We start from the raw sequence: 16,486 nt of genomic DNA, 5'->3' as shown, positions 1-16,486 counted from the left end.
CGAGAAACGGGTTTGATTGACGGGCAGGTTGTTAACCGTTGACGTCCTGCCGCCTGCCGGAGATTGAAGTTGCTACAGAGAAGACGAATTTGACGACGCCATTTTTCTGCTGCTATTACGGTAATTAGAAGACAGTTAGAATGGGAGTTTATTTACAAAACTACCTGATAACAAGTTGAACAATTATTTTAAAAATGCGTTAAAAGTTTAAAAACTGTTTGTACGTTATCTAATTTCAGTTACGGCAGGTCAGAGATGGCGCTGCGGCCCTTTTCTTTCCCATCCCCAGAAACTCGCTTCTTTACAGCTGATAGTTTAATCTACAAGTTCAAGATTAGAGGAGGAAACAGCTTCAGGCAAGGCAGATATTCATGTTTTTACATTATTCTCGCATCCTTCGGAGGTTTGAGGGAAAATCACAACCTTTTAACATAAGGGAAAGAAACTCTGGTGTCTTTTTGTTGACTCTGAGCCAGAGCTACAAATATTCTGTCAGTTATCCATGTGTGTGTTTTCAATTTTTTTTATGAATGTCATCATTATTGACTTACGTGTTCACCGTATATCGAAAATATACATGCAGTTTCTGATACTTAACCACTTCATTGGAAATTTTAGCCATTAACTGCCTCTTTTTTTTTTGTTTACCCACATGTAATTTTCAATCTTGCTAGGTTTTGAGTTGGATTTTTATTTAATTACAAATGATCAGAAATTCTAAATTGGACCATTTAAATTCTTTTCATGCAAAACCCTTAAAAAAATATCAAATGCTATTTTTTATTCTCCAATCAGATATTTTCAAATTTGATTTGTTTGTTTTTTTCGGGTGTAGTTCTTGAGCTTGGCAGTATAAAAAAAGAGGCAGTAATATTGTTTAACTCCAGGAAAACTTTTGTTAATGCAATGTTTGGATGGTGGGCTAAAAAGAATAAATGTAATGGTCACAAATTACTTGCACAAATTATGGGGCCACTGGTTGAAATGTGTTTTTATAATTTTTTTAATTTATTTTGACAAATTATTTCTAGATTTTATGTATCATGCTTTTATGTTCTCTATTTATGTTATGTTAAGGGTGTCAATATAGACTTTTTTGTGTTTTTATTGACCTGAGTCTGTTATTAAAGTTATTTGTACTTGTGGTATAATTTTTTTCTATATACTCAGTGAAGATGAGGCTTTACAAGAAGGAAGCTTTGATCAAGAAATGGAGGTAATTACTGAGGCTTTGTCATTGCCAGTTAAAACAGTTTTTTTCATCTGTGTATGTTTCTTTTTCTTACCCTGTCTCATATTTTGTGCTTTCAGGAAATTGTCAGAGCAGTCCTTGGCAACTTGGACTGCCTCCAGCCCTTCTCCACTCAACATTTCATCATTTTTCCTTGTATCCTTTCCTTTACTTTATTCGCAAATCATTGTCTTAATATATATCACCCCCCATTTAGCCAGTGTTTGGTCTGTTAACCTGAAATTGGCTCATCAACAGTTACATGGGTCTTCCTTTGTATAAAACTTGTGATTTTGGTTTGCTGTTTGCATCTACTATAGGAAACTACCTAAAAAAATTCTATAGTCTCAAAGTCTGTTTGGTATGGAATTGGATTAAAGTAGTTTCCAGAAACTGGAAAAGAAAATCAAGTATGAAAATATTTTATTTTCAGACTTAGTTCCTTGTTACATTGTCAACATGATAATTATGAGAGCTTCAAAAAGTAAGTTCCCCCTATCAGTGTCATTATACTGGTTTTTAAATAAAAGTTGTGTTGAAAAAGTGTTCACATTAAAATTCAAAAATTCTTTATTAATCCCAAAGGTAAATTAAATAAATAAAAACTGAACTATTTAAATTAAATAGTTGCGTTCATCCAAGCAGCTTATTATTGCACTTAAAACAGTTCTTTGTGGTATAAATATTGCACACACTGGTACTGTCAGCCATCCATCACCTAAATGTTTCCTTGACTTTGCCTTCCAGACAAAAAGAGCTGGGGGAAAGTGTGCAAACACGATGCGAAGAAGCTGTCATTCTATCCCTTTGCTATCATCCTCTACCTGGAGAAGAACACATTCAGCGGTGAGAATGGATGCAGCATCTGTTCGATAAGCAGACAGTATCACTGCTAAAAAACTAAGGTTTATTTATCTGCTAGTGGAGCTTTAATTAAGACGAAGATGAAGAAGTGATCACAAGCTTTTAGGCAAGCTGGATGTGATAAGGAGCGAATAAAAGATTCCTCTAATGTGGAAATATTTATCTTGTTTCAGGGAATCAAAGAGAGAAGGTGAGTAATTCTTTCTTATTCCCTAAAGACAAACCGTAAAGCCTAAGTATCACCTTTGTAAAGGTGCCTTTTTTGTGTGATATTCATGCAAAATCATTTCTGCTTTTAAGTTTTGTGTAATATTAAAGCTATCTACCCTGATGTAAGTTTATATAAAAAGGAGCTGTTAAGTTTTGTATTTTTATTTTAGATGAAGGAAATGCAGCTCATTCCCACTTTTTCTGATGAGCCAAGGCCAAAGCGCAGCCGCGGGGACTCACCACTAGAGGACGCCATTATTAAACGATTAATGAAAGACATGGAAGCTGAAAGCAGCAAATCAGCGACTGGGTGAGTAGATGAAGTTGAGTAATATTCATATTAGAGTCACACAAGCTTGAAGTTGGATTAATATTTAGCAAATTAGTCTTTGTTAGGGTTGGTATACTATCGATAATGCAGCCTTTTTGGTATAATGGTAAAAGAGTTTCATATTTATATCTATAAAAGACATGTTTAGCTGACAATTTCTGTATCAGAAGCGTGTAAAGTCAGTTATATCAGTGCTATAATTTGTTTAGCATTCCTGCAATCATCTCGGGCTTTATGCAACAGAACAAAGTTCTTCTACAGCTCAAGTTTTTTTGTTCTTTTAGCAGATTTTACTCTTAAAAATCAGATAATTTAAATTTGAGACAAGCCAAAAATCCTATCAGAATATTCAGAATATAACTTCTTTTTTTCCAAATATTGCCCTGTTTCCACCTGTAAACTGTGTTCTGTGGATTTCATTCCAACACAACTTGCACGCATGCAAATCTAATCGTATTTTATTTAACACTTATTTACGTTTCTGGAGTTACCTGGTTGATTGTTTCGAGTTGCTGAGTTTGCAGCAACTGCTCTGTTTTACAGAAGGAAACCTCCACTATGAGCAGCAACCTGCTGTGACAAACTGGGGTTTTATACAGCAGGAAATACACAAAGAACAGAAAAAACAAAGAAGTCTTTAGTCTGGAATACTTTCTATTGGAAAAGAAAGGCAATTTTTATATTATAGGTCCACAATCAACACAGAACTAAGCCCCCAGTCAACCCAAACTTTTCTCGTTTTTATTAATTTTCGACTTCTGTGAAGCACTTTGTGCTATTGAAATAAAGTGACCTTACCAACCAGCACATACAGATACTTTTGTCTTTTCACATCATACTAGGTGAGATCACAGCAGCTCATATTGCTGTGATTACTGATTCAAAGAGGCGTAGATTACGGTACTGATCCGGGACTGATCTCTGTGTTGCAACCCTCACTCAAGCTGTCCAAATGGATTCAGTGCTTTCAATACAAGCAAAGTCGTTGCAAATTATCCTAGAAGTTTTTTCTATCTATATCAGATTCAACAGATTTCTCAGATTAGGTGGACAATGGAGGATGGTACGATGGACTGAGCTGCTGCTGTACATTACACAAACCCTGGATTAGCCCTTACAGTTGATAGTGGTTATGGGTTTATTGCTGAGTAAATATAGTTGCATGTTTCAGCAGATATAAAACCTAACAATGAACAAAAATGCAGTGACATAGAGGCAAATTTTATGCTACTTTAGATAGGTTTACAGTGTTGGATTCTCAGTTTGTGCCATGTCAGAGATTGAAAACCCACTCAACTATAACAATATAATAAAAATCTAAACATTGAGTACATATTTGAGTTTATGTATTACTTAAAAGTTTCCTGCACTCTTATAACATCAGAACAGCATGCTGGTTAACCTTACATCATCAAACAGCATCTCAAAGGCTTTGGTACACTCATTCATCGTAATTATCACAGTTTTACTCACACACGAACGCGCTTCAGCCGTTCTCGCAGATATGAAAGAGACTAGAGGCAAGCGGGCGCCACATCAATCACTCTGACAGTCCGATCAGTGTGGCGTAAACGATTATTTCGATTGTGCATACACACATGAAAAAGGTTTTTTCCTGACTTTAGATTGTATTTCACTTATATAAACAGAACCCTCTACACTTGCTGAGCAGACGCTTAGATGCACAAACTGTGTAAACATCCTAAAACACAAAAGGGCCGGGAGCATCAGCAGCATTTCTCTGGTAATCTTTGAGCTGTTCTCACAGATTAAAACCCAGAGATGAGAGTTTAAGCTACAATAACAGTATATCAGTGCGGCATCTACAGCTGTCAGTATTCAGCTCTCAATGGTTTCTTACAAGCTGTTTCACAGCTTTGTCTTTATGTCTGAGTATGTGTCTACATGATGGCCTGCAGTGAAGATTTGTGTTTTTTGTGCTGGAAAAAGTAGAAAATAATGCACTCAAGTAAAAATACAGCTACTTTGATATTTTTTCATAAGTAAAGTAAAGTTACTAGTGTGAAATGTGGCTTAAATTAAAAAGTAAAAAGTACCTCACTAAAATTTTACTTTGAATAAAACTTACTTTTTATGAGCAGAAGAAAGTTCTGCTCTTGAATTTTAGAAAAGGAAAAAATAACATATTGGTCTCAGTTTTAATTAAAGGAGAATTTTGACATGAATATTTGGGAGTTATGTTTAATTTTAAATGGACATAAATGTCCAATATTTTCTGTCATCAGCTGTCTTTAGGGTTCTCAGAATTACATTAATTAAAAATGATACAATTAAATGTGAAAGGCCTTATTTGATCTAAGCATAATTTAATGTAAAAGTAAAATACAAATGAATAAAGTCATAATAAAATGATATGAATATTTATGCTAAAAATTTGGTAAGTAAAGTTAATCTATAAAGCACTTTTCACAGACATTTTTGGTGATTTTATACACCAAAAACCATCCTTCAGTTATACAAAGAATGATAAAAAGCATAAGAAACTTAATAAAATTATGGCAAAAAGCTTGAGAAAAAGAGTCTTCAGATTTTTAAATTTCTCTCTTGTGTCTTGCGTCATATAAAAACATTACTTTAATTATCCTTGATATAATTCCCATATGATGACAGTATAATAAGGTATTTTACAAAGGTTAGTGTTGCGTCTGTCTTGCAGGATGGTGGAGTTGGAGCATCAGCACACAGTGGAGGAGGCAGCGCAGGATTCAGCAACTACTGAAGAGGTGAAACTTTTTACTAAAGGGGATTTATTGTGCAAAATTTACATTTTGCATGATTTTGTGCTTCCATTTGGGTTTGAACTGCTTCTAAAAAATACCCAAATGCTTAAAGAAAACACCCAGCGCTATTTCTGGCAGTAAATTAATGTCTTTTATGTCTGAAAAAATGAGCCATTTCAAAAACCTCTTGAATGTAACAACACAAATCAGAAGGCACTGCGCTGTTACCTAGCAACCCTTCCAGCATGTTTGGTCAGCTGATTTTAATGCTGTATGGACAATGGCAGCTGAAAAAGACAAGACAAAACCAAATCCTGCACTTGTTGGTGGTGCTGGAGGCTCCACTTCTGCTTTTCAAATATGTACGGTTGTGTGGTTGTACATCTGTTTGCAGCCATTTTCATATGCGAGTGAAAACATTGAATTGGGGGTCGTGGCCAGCAGTAGCTTATTAGGATTTAAAGTGACAGTACGCCCTAAGAGACTGAAATTAGCTCAAAATAGACAGAACTGACCAAAACAATCTCTTTATCTGAGAATCATTTTGCGCAGAAAATGTATTAAACACGTTTTGTATAGCCCTTACTTTTTCAAGGAAGCATAATACCCTTAATCTCAAATTAAAGTTATTTTAATTTATATACTTAGAAAATATTCATCTGCCAGTTTCAGTCTCATATCTTTTTTAATTTCTTATCTAACCCATTTAGATGTAAAAATAGAAGCACACATAGCATCACCGTCTTCCTTACTACCTCAGGCTAGCTGCACTGACAGATGGGATAACGAGGGCGATTATGGTTAATAATGGCATTACATCAGGTTGTATGAGTAAATGTGTGATTATGTGTACGTGAGCGTTTCTGCTGATTGTGCTTCAGTTTGATTAGCTACTAAGTCCCCAAATTACCCTCCTCCGCTGCCGTCATGCCCCCGGCCTTTTGTCTCGCCTGGTCTTTTGTTCTTCCACTCGTCCACTTTGACTTTTTTTCTCCCCTTCCTTTGCTTAGTTTGTTCTTAACATTTGCTACAGGTAGAAAAAAACATTTTCAAACTGCCAGTGGCGGTACAAATCTTCAAGCTTTTAGAAGGGTTCAGTTTGGACAGCATGTTCTGTACAAAGTGTGCCCTTCTCTCACGAAGCTCTTCATGACATGTGTGATGAACATTTTCATGGAGCTTCTCATTTATCAGGGTTCCTGGAGGTTGGTTAATGTATTTTACAGGTTTGGATAAGAACAGGAGTAGGCTTGTCACAATAGCAAATTTTGTTGGACGATAAATTGCCCCAAAAGTAAATGTGATAAACGATACTGTTGCTTTGATACCATTTTCAAGCAATGTAATGGTATATATAATGCAAGAACACACTGTCAAAGGTCAATAGACTTTGGAAGTTGAAGACGTTTTAGATATCCACAATAAATGAACAAACAACAGTAACAACAAATAAAATTAATTACATCTCTGTAAATGAAATTGTCCTTCAAAAATGGTACTAGCTGAGACTAAAACACTAAACGAAAAACCTTTGTCAGTTTTTGGTAGAAAGAGCAAGAGAAAAATGATAATGCAAATGGAAATTAATTATTTTAATTTATCACTTGATTAATTCATTTAATGCTTATTGTGCTAGTCCTACACAGGAGAATAAGAGAGTATAAGGAAATAATTAAATTTTCCTTATACTTATTTATTCGTATGAGATTTGGTGATATTGAGACATAATGATATTTGAGGTGACTGCTGTCTTGCGACCGTAAGCTAGCTGAGGTCACCATGGCTTCACCTGATGAAGTTGTAATGGAAGATGCCCCAATTACTCTTAAATAATTAGTTCTGGGGTTTCTAGCTGGAACAATAAATAGTGATAGAGTAACGGATAAGACAAACAATATGTTAGCACTGCAAGTACAGACACTGTACAAAGCAGAGAGTGTTGCTATATGAATAATTTATTATATAACATTTACAACAACATTGAATTTCCTTTTAATATTTTGTAAAAAACCAAAAGTTGTACCACTCCCCCATTTGTCATGTTAATCTTTTGGGGTTTTTTTATGTAAAGTAGATAGGTGTGCCAACTGAGAATAGAATAAGGCTCAACAATATGGGTGAAAAACTTTTCACGATACAAGTGTGTCATATAGGTCGATATTGATAATTATTGATTAGTTCTTGTTTTAAATATCCAAAATATGGCAAACTGGTGGCGTGGCATTTCTTGTTTTATCCAGTTTCCTCTTGAGGTGTTGTACTCATTTCCTTCTTTCACTCTACTTTTTTTCTTTTTAAGCAGTTATGAGCCTCATTGGTTAAACCTTAAACTGCTGCTGCGCATGTTACTCAACAAGTTGTTGCTAGGTAACCATAGAATGAGTGAGTTGCTAGGTAACCAAAAGAGTGAGTGAGTTACTTGGTTCCACCACCCTAACTTAGCTGGAGGTTGAACAGCTAATACCGTTCCTCTGCCTACATCTCCCAGAATGCTGTGTGGTTCTGGATCGGATTTTAAATTATCGGACATTCAATTAGATTTAGTTTCTTTTGATACTGAATACGTGTCTATCGGCATATAATGGTATTGATTTATTGCCCAGCCCTGGAATAGGTGGTTCTTCAACTGCTTAATGAGTTTGATTTCTTCCACAGCCTCAGATGATACAGTCCACAGCAGAGAAGGACAGGATGCCTGAGAAACCAGGGATTCTCAAGCAACTTATCAGGTTGGTCAATCAATTAGACAATAAATAAAGGGCTTTAGACATCAACAGCTTATGACAAGTTTCATAAGCTGCTGACTTATGTAGTTTTTTAATTCAACTTCCAACATTAGTGGAGTCTGGTAGGCAACCGGTGCTCCTCCTGTAATCACACCACAGCTTTTCCAGTCTGTTTTTCCTTAACCCACAAACATTAAAAATATTTGGAGAAAAACTAAAAAGGCATGGCTGTTCAGCACACTCAGACCTATGATGGTTTTATCACTGAGCTTCGTTGACTTTCATGCCCAAAGCTGAAGCAAGAGCTGAATTGTACTGTAGAAGTCCAAGAAAGAAGTTGAGAGATTACACAGTGTTGGGGAAATCCAGCTACTATCTGCAGACTTTTTAATATTCCTCTGACAAGTCTGGTGAGACAGATGCCAGATGTCCTCAGGCACATTTAGGACTGACAAGCCCATGTATGGCGTAAGCTTGCAGTTCAGGCTCAGAGGGAAACACAATAGCTGCAATATGAAAAAAAATACTTTTTATGGCAGTGTTGACTGTTCAGTTTGTATTCTTCTCTCTCTTTCTCCTTTTTGCAGAAAGGTCTTCCCTTTCATTTTCAGACCTCCTGAAGATTAAACAGGTGATTTTTAGAAGTTTACTCCTACGCAGTACTTTACTCAGATTAAGTTCATTCACTCTAAAAGCTTGGCTACATTTAAAACTAGAACACTGTCATGGAAGTGGGACCCAAAATGATTGAAGCTTCTTTAATTTTAGTGCAACAGAAAACCAAACCACACCAAAACAATGAATGACAACTTGCTTAAATAAGAAGGCAACTGAATTGGGAGAAACCATTACAGGGAATACACAACTGAAAAAGGATCAACAAAACAAGAATATTTCCTTTCAATGCATACCTAATGAAACATTTACAAAGCAGGTCAAGCAGAATATATTTTAATTCCAATAATTACTCCACATAGAAACACACCACTAATCCATTCCCTTGTGGTGCAGACCCAGAACTAATAACTGTGCACAATCCACCTGGGGAACGTTTTACCTGTGCACACCTGCTGGGAGAGAAAAATGGCAGAGGTGAGTATTCACAACAAATTGAACTGTTATATTTTACTTCCTTAATGTTTTAATTTTGTGTAATTATGGTTTAAACAATAATTTCATTAAATACTTAAAATTAAATGACCAATTTTACCTTTTTGCAGAACATGCTATGGTGAGGCCTATTAAAGAAGCCAGACCAAGAAGCCAAATAACCAAATTATAATCTGTTTATTGTTTTCCTGTGTTGTCTTTCACTAACATTTCATTAACTATAAATATAAGAATAGTTCATTGTTACAAAAACAACATCACAACGAGTAGTAGATGAAGAATAGGCAAATATTTATTTAAAGGAAGTAGGTAGTGCATTATTTTGTTTAATTTACCATTTCCAACAGTCATTGTTTAATTTACAGATATTATTTACAAATGGTCATTTAAGTTCAGATTCATAATAAATACATTTTCTACATTCTTTTGGTCTCCTGTTTTGTATAATGGTTATTGCAATATGAAATATTCTCAGTATTTGACCATTTTATGTGATTTGTACTGATTTATTTGACCAAGTTAGCAGAGAGGTGAGCAAATAACAAAGTAACTAACTAACAATGCCACAGCTGTTATTTATGTTATGCTTCTTGTTCTAGGCTGGTGATGTCCAAACCTGTAGGCCGCATTTATCAAATTCAGAGAACCAATTAAAAATACATCAATATATATTTTTTTACTTGTGCCGCCTTAAATTAACATGCAGTATTTTAATTAAGCAAACAACTGATTCAGATTTTAATAGAAAAGGGATTTGTAAATCATCGTACCTCTGAAATATAAAAAGTGTCGCAGATTTTCTTTTTATTTAAAGAAAAGCATACGTTTTTTTACTTATTTAAATTTTTTGTCTATAATCATGATTTGTTTAGAATGGACTAGGGAGAGACTCGGTCTTTGAAAAAGTCTGATTTTCCTTACTTTATTGAACATGTGTCCAAGTCTTTATTTTAGTAAATGTTGCTGGACGTTTGTGCTCTCACTTCCTATTGACTTAAAAAAAAAAGCAAATTAAGAGAAAAAAACATAATAAAAAGACTAAAAACCTTTTGTATCCAATATTTTCCACTTTACCATAAAGAAGTCCTTCTAAAAAATTGAGACTGTGTGTCTGCATCTAGAATCCAGATGCAGAGAGACATTTAGATATTAGATGTCTGTCTAATGTCAAAGGTCATGCAGAATCATTCTAATGGCCACACTTTGGACACTGCTGTTCCAGGCTTTGTAAATGTTCAGTTTTTACACTTTTGTCACTTTTTTCCAAGAAAAGATTCCTTACAGAACATGACTGACGACTGGAATAAAAGTGAAACCAGAACACATTTTTCATCCAGTAATTAAGAAGAACTTGAGATGAATAAAACGCTAATTTTGTTGACTTCTTCAGGATTTTAGAGTTTAATCAACAGGAGTCCTGATAAGTTTAGACAAGTCTTCTGAGACAAATTATTCAGTCATAAGCTTGACTGTTCATTTGATTCAGGTGTGGACCAGGAACAACTGAAAGTGTCAGGACAGCGGCCATCTTGCTTTCGATGATTAGAGAAAAATTAGGGACAAAAATGTAAAACATTTTCAGTTCGATGAGTTAGGCATATTTTGTATATTCAAAGCATGGACAGAAGTGGGAAAATTTCTGCTGAAGTAGTTTTGTTTTTAACTCTGTAAACTATAATCTGCTTTTCATGCGGTGAATTGTTGGACTGCAGCATTTTGTCCAGAAGTGATGAAATGTCAGTAGCGGGATTTGCGGCACATGTCGCAACGACACGTCTTCGCCGTCAGGATCTCGATTTCGTCGTAGTGCCGACCTTGCGGGCAGTCCAGGCGAACTTTGACCTGGAAAAAACAATATCCACATGCTGTGAACAAAACTATGGTCCCCAAACAGTTTGGGGACCAAACCCAAACTGTTTTGGGTCCCCAAACAGTTTACAATGATGCAGGCCGCTGTGAACTGGCCAGAATATCAATACAATTGATATCCTGGCCAGAATATCAATACAAATGATATTTTAATATCATTTGTATTTAATATTAGAATAAATATTAAATACAAATGACCTGTGAAGGATCGTTAATGACCAAAAACAGCTAAAAACAGCAAAGTGTTCTTTGCTTCATAAGAATACTATGAAAAGATGAGCATTCTCTGTACAAGCTGAAGCTAACAAATGTGTTGATGGCTACTTAGTATTTGCTCCATCTACTTCTGAAGTCAGAACTTAAAACCTAAAACCCAGTTTAAGTTCAAACCGTTCCAAATTTGAAAACCAGTGGGATTGGCTAGTTGATAAATAAGGATGATTTCGGGTGTTTTCATACCTTACAGTCCAGTAGACTTGGTTTGAACTTATTACCTGAAATTTGTCTCTTAAATATTTAAGGCAAAGTAATTCAATTTCAATTCATTTCATTTTATGTATAGTGGCAATTTAAAACATGTCATTGGGAGGCGTTCATCATTTTACATTTTAAAGATATTAAAAAAGTATTCATAGGTCATCATAAGTCATCATTAATATCTTCAAGGCAAAAGCAGCACAAACAATTTGTTTTGCTGCACAAACGTAGCTGAGTCGTTTGACACCAAATTTGTTTGACGTAGTAAATATGAGCGTGTTGTTGGTTGACCTCTGATGACCTCTGGAAACTTTTTTATGAATATTTTTTAATCATAGCGGCACAAATGAACATTTTTACTTCGCAAACATAGCACAAACATTTGACGCCGTTTTTGTTAAACTTGGATAATGTGGGGGGGCTAGTTGACCTTTTGACCTCTACGCTTTCATTAATATCTTCAAAGCAAAAACAGCACAAACAAATTTTTTTCAACACTAACATAGTTGAGTTCACTGACACCAATTTAGTCAGATTTGTAGAAGGTAGGGGTTGGTTGACCTTTCACGACCTCTGGAAACATTTAATATTTTTTAAATGATAGCGGTACAAAAGAATATTTTTGCTGCACAAACGTAGCACAAATGTTTGACAATTTTGTTAGACTTGAAGAAGGTACTTCTAAGGAACTTTATATTTCTTTTACTTTAAACTTGGAAATCTTTAAATTGAAAACCTAAATATTTATCCTCTAACCAATCACAAAATTTAGGATCATTTTTTATTTTGTTTATTTCTTTGTCAGGAGACAACACCCTGAGAAGGTCCAGTTCCCTTTGTAGTATACTTTTAAAATTTGTATCTAGATGGTGGTGCCCTCAAAACTTGGTATTTACAGGTCCAAAAAGTTCAAGAACCACTGATCTAGACTGAGAAAACAAAGAAGACCGCACCTTGGCGTCCTTGCTGATAGTGCAGCAGCGTGAAGCAGAGGTGATGTTGTGTGTGAAGTTTGAGGCCACCAGAACCGAGTATCGGGACGGGAAAGCGCTGGACTCACAGTAGCCCACGCAGGCATACACCAGATGGGTCCCTTTGCAAGTGCCGCGACGGTCGCTGCGGATCGTCACGTTGATGGCTGGAAGGAAGGAGGAACAGCACTAACTAGACTCAGCAGATCAACTTACAGAGGTTTGAGATTTTCCTTACTGTACTAGTTCCTAAAACTAGCTTTTTATTTTTACATGTATTTATTTTGGATATAGAAGATATACTTGTTAGTTTAACAAGTTGTGAAGATTTACAACCTCTACCTGAACTGAATTACTCTTTTTTTTTTTTTTTCCCCCAACAAAGTTAACTTTTTTTTTTTTGCCAGATGTTGTAGTGCAAAGTTATTTGCTACTTTTTCCGTATTGAAACTCACGGTATAGGTGGCATCCTGGGGTTTGTCTCTCTTTGCTCCATCCGAGAGGAGAGAAGAGCATCAGCAGCGACATCAGGGCCAGCAGGCAGATATGTGAGATGCTCTGCAACATCTGGACAGATCAGACAAAACGGTACGTTAAACTTTACTGGAATCCTACAATCAATGAGCTCAATGAACTAAAGAAGCTCATGTTTTATTTGCTTATTTAATTGAGTCAAATTTTTTAATTGCTTGTTTTGTGGCTTTGTTTGTTTTACCAAAACAGGTAAATGCTTAAATTGTAAATGAGATATTGTATCTCAATGAGACAACCTGTATAAATAAATAAATCATTTATCTGGGTTCTTTGACTTTTGATTTAAACAAGTGAAGGTCTCTCTAAATTAATTAAAGTGTTTTGTTTTGCTTTTGGGCTGACCAAACCAAATTTACAGATTCTCACTAAGAACATTCTTTCTTTTTTTTTTACCTCACAATAATGTATTTAGCAGTTAGTTCATGCGTCTTCTTGACTACTGAAAGTGTTTCTTTTACAATATGAGGATTTTTCCATGTAGGAATTCTGTGTTAATTTCTCATTTGTGAGTTATTCAAAGTTTTATATCTTTTTTTTTTAATGAAAGCATCTCAAACTTATGTGCAAAATGCTGAAGGAAAACAGGTCAAACATGGGTTTTCCATTCCTACTTTAAAACATGACGGAAACTTTCTGTAAGAAGGAAAGAAACACCCAAACTATTTGGACTATTTGTGAATATTTTCACAGGTAAAATTGCCATCTGACAGTTTTAGTCGCCGTCAGTCTGAATGGTTCATGTGTAGTCACATCTCCACCGAAAGATATTATACAAACATACATGAGCGTGTTAGTTAACACATTGATTTTCAACCAATTTCCTGCACATTTGTTATCACTGTGACTGAATACAAAATATACCGGGATTTATTTACAAATTTATTGCGAGGTAACGCAAAAGAAAATATTTCCCCCATGTCTCCTAGGGGGCTCCATTAAAAAATTTCTTATCCTCTTCTGCTCAATTTTCCCCTCAAATTAAAGCCTCCCCTCTTCCTCTGAGGTGATTTCCCCTCCTGCAGGAATGAATAATGTGAATAATAACAGCCCTGTCTGTGTCTTTCCAGTCTGCCTCATCGAACAGTTACCTGCTGATACATGCACATACACAACTTCATCACGTACAACATCTCTCCCTCTCACTGCACGGAGCATTAATGCTATACTGTGAAATAATTTTCTTCATAAACGTCAGTCCAGATGTGATATGTACACATGCTATGTGACACCCGGCCCCCTCCTGACTCACACACTTCCACACGTGTGCAAACAAAGCTAAACTTTTCCTGGGACTTTAGTGATCCTGACCTCTGCCCTCCGCTTTGCCTGCTTTTTCCAGGTTTGTGAATCAGCGCCGTGGCGGCAGCAGAAAGACCCCCGCTGGGACTCAATTAGGACCGTAGGAACGACCACAATAACAGGTCAGCACTGAGGCTGAGTATTTACGTTTGAGGCTTTGTGTCAGCTGATGGCGAAGGGGAAAACCCTGTTTTTTCCTCTTATGTGGGGTTTCCACTCCAGAAGGTTTGTTCTGTCTCGCTTTGGGGGCATCTGTTAGGGAGGCTCCAATAATAAAGTTACAATCAAAACGTTTCCTCTGTCATAACTAATTATCTATGAATGTTTTTGTCAAAGCTTTAAAAATTTGCACTGAACAGGGTTCCTAAAAAGTCTTTATTGTATCTATAGTTAAGGCCTCAAAATGTCTTAAATTAAATTAAAAATGTGGAGTTGGCCTTAAATACATTAATCACAGGCTGGACTGCTGGATCTTGTATAAGTATTTGGGGTTTTTTTCTCGCAGGACTTTACTGTCATAAAGTTTGAGTTGTGTGCAGACATCTTACTGCATTCTGTGACTTGAAGCGGTTGATGCTACCGCTAGCTTGCTAGCTTTTTGACATCTATAGTGAGTAAATCCAAATTTTTGGCCAGTTTTGAGGATGAAGTTCATTTATATCACTGCCTCATGTCTGTTGCCATTCCATACAAGGCCAGCTGCATTCTGTACCCCCCAAATACTTTTAGCTTTGGCACTATCTGGATTAGGAGCCTCCAACTATCCCCCATATTGGCATTAAAAATGTCTTAGAAAGTCTTAAATTTGACTTTGTGAAACCTGCAAAAACGCTGCTGGATAGAATTATCAATTTTGCACCAAAAAACAGCAGCTCTTCAAAAATTCTTCAAAATATAAATAATAATGTATAACCTTTAATTAACAGTTCAAGTTACAACCACAAGCTTTGATGTGTTTTATTGAAAGTGGTGCACTAATGTAAAGTAATGAGAAAAAGATGCCTGATTCTGAAAAGCATCAGAACATCTTGGTGTTTAATCATCATCTAATGTGGGAAGAGTGTTTCCCAATTGCAAACCTACCAAGACAGGGTCAACTGGACAACATTAATCAGAAAAGCAGCCAAGATGCCTGTGGTGACTCTGGAGGAGCTGCAGAGATCCACAGCTCAGGGGGGAGAATGATCCAGTCAATGTCTAGACTTAAACTTAATTTTGAATCTACTGTAATTCTGGAAAACTGATGTTCACAGATTCTCCTCATCTAATCTGACTGAGCTTGGGCTGTTTTACACAACGTACGGGCGAACATTTCAGTCTTTAGATGTCCAAAACTGATGGAAATATAAAGACCCTAGAGGACTTAAAGACAGTTTTACAAAGTATCAACTCAGGGGTGTTGTATTCAAATGCTCACCACACTCTTTAGATTTTTTTATTTGTAGTCAAAAGTAAAAACCCATAAACTGAAGCTTGTCAGAGTTGAAAACATGTAATCCTTCAAGGGGTGTGTATACTTTGACAAGACTGCGTTGTAGCAAATTTCCTGCAGTAAATTTTACTCTCATATCATGCTGGGCAATATGGCTTAAAAATAAAATCTTTGATTTTTTTTCACAATAGATGTGATTTTTATTTTTTCTCACCTTCTTTTCTAAAGAAGAAATTACAAATGACAGAAAATATTTTTTAAAAGCAACTTTTATTTAAGTTCTCTCTTCTGAGTTGTACAACAGAGCATTAAAGCCTGGCTACAATGTTTAATTACTAGAATATAGTCATAATAATAGCAGAAGAAAGACGCAATTTGACCAGAAAAATGTCTTAAGATTACATGAAAAAAGTGTTTTAATGGGAAAAAAAAGCTTGTAGATTTATGAAATCTGACTTGATCAGCTCAGTCCAGCTTAATTTTTTTAATAGACTCAATTGTTTCAAAGTCCTGCTACTGATAGTAATTTCATGCTAATTTATTAAAAGATGAAGTATTTCTGTTAAGCATTAAATATTAACTGTAAAACCAATACCAAAGCATAACTTCACAAGACGCTCAACATTTCTCTTTAAAACTTTTATTTTTTGTGTTGGGGTTCTCATACCCTACCCAACTTTATTCGTGCAAT

General features: G+C 35.6%; 2 protein-coding genes across 2 annotated transcripts; one reads left to right on the top strand and one right to left on the bottom strand.

The window, feature by feature from the left end:
* The first annotated feature begins 27 nt into the window (after positions 1 to 27).
* Positions 28 to 9,637, top strand: majin (membrane anchored junction protein). The gene is made up of 12 exons (XM_032582166.1): positions 28 to 120; positions 240 to 356; positions 1,171 to 1,216; positions 1,312 to 1,387; positions 1,979 to 2,077; positions 2,269 to 2,285; positions 2,476 to 2,615; positions 5,314 to 5,380; positions 8,033 to 8,106; positions 8,691 to 8,734; positions 9,115 to 9,195; positions 9,324 to 9,637. Exons 2-10 carry the CDS (start codon positions 256 to 258, stop codon positions 8,728 to 8,730), a joined length of 660 nt encoding a protein of 219 aa, XP_032438057.1. The 5' UTR covers positions 28 to 120; positions 240 to 255; the 3' UTR covers positions 8,731 to 8,734; positions 9,115 to 9,195; positions 9,324 to 9,637.
* Positions 9,638 to 9,722: 85 nt separating this feature from the next.
* gpha2 (glycoprotein hormone subunit alpha 2) lies at positions 9,723 to 13,109 on the bottom strand. The gene is made up of 3 exons (XM_032582167.1): positions 12,986 to 13,109; positions 12,513 to 12,697; positions 9,723 to 11,055 (listed from the first exon to the last, which is right to left on the bottom strand). The coding sequence occupies exons 1-3, from the start codon at positions 13,095 to 13,097 to the stop codon at positions 10,951 to 10,953; spliced, it is 402 nt and encodes a 133-aa protein (XP_032438058.1). The 5' UTR covers positions 13,098 to 13,109; the 3' UTR covers positions 9,723 to 10,950.
* Positions 13,110 to 16,486: the final 3,377 nt, after the last annotated feature.

This window comes from Xiphophorus hellerii, chromosome 14 (genome assembly GCF_003331165.1).
Source record: "Xiphophorus hellerii strain 12219 chromosome 14, Xiphophorus_hellerii-4.1, whole genome shotgun sequence".
NCBI lineage: Eukaryota > Metazoa > Chordata > Actinopteri > Cyprinodontiformes > Poeciliidae > Xiphophorus > Xiphophorus hellerii.
This window is presented reverse-complemented; position numbering and strand designations above follow the sequence as displayed.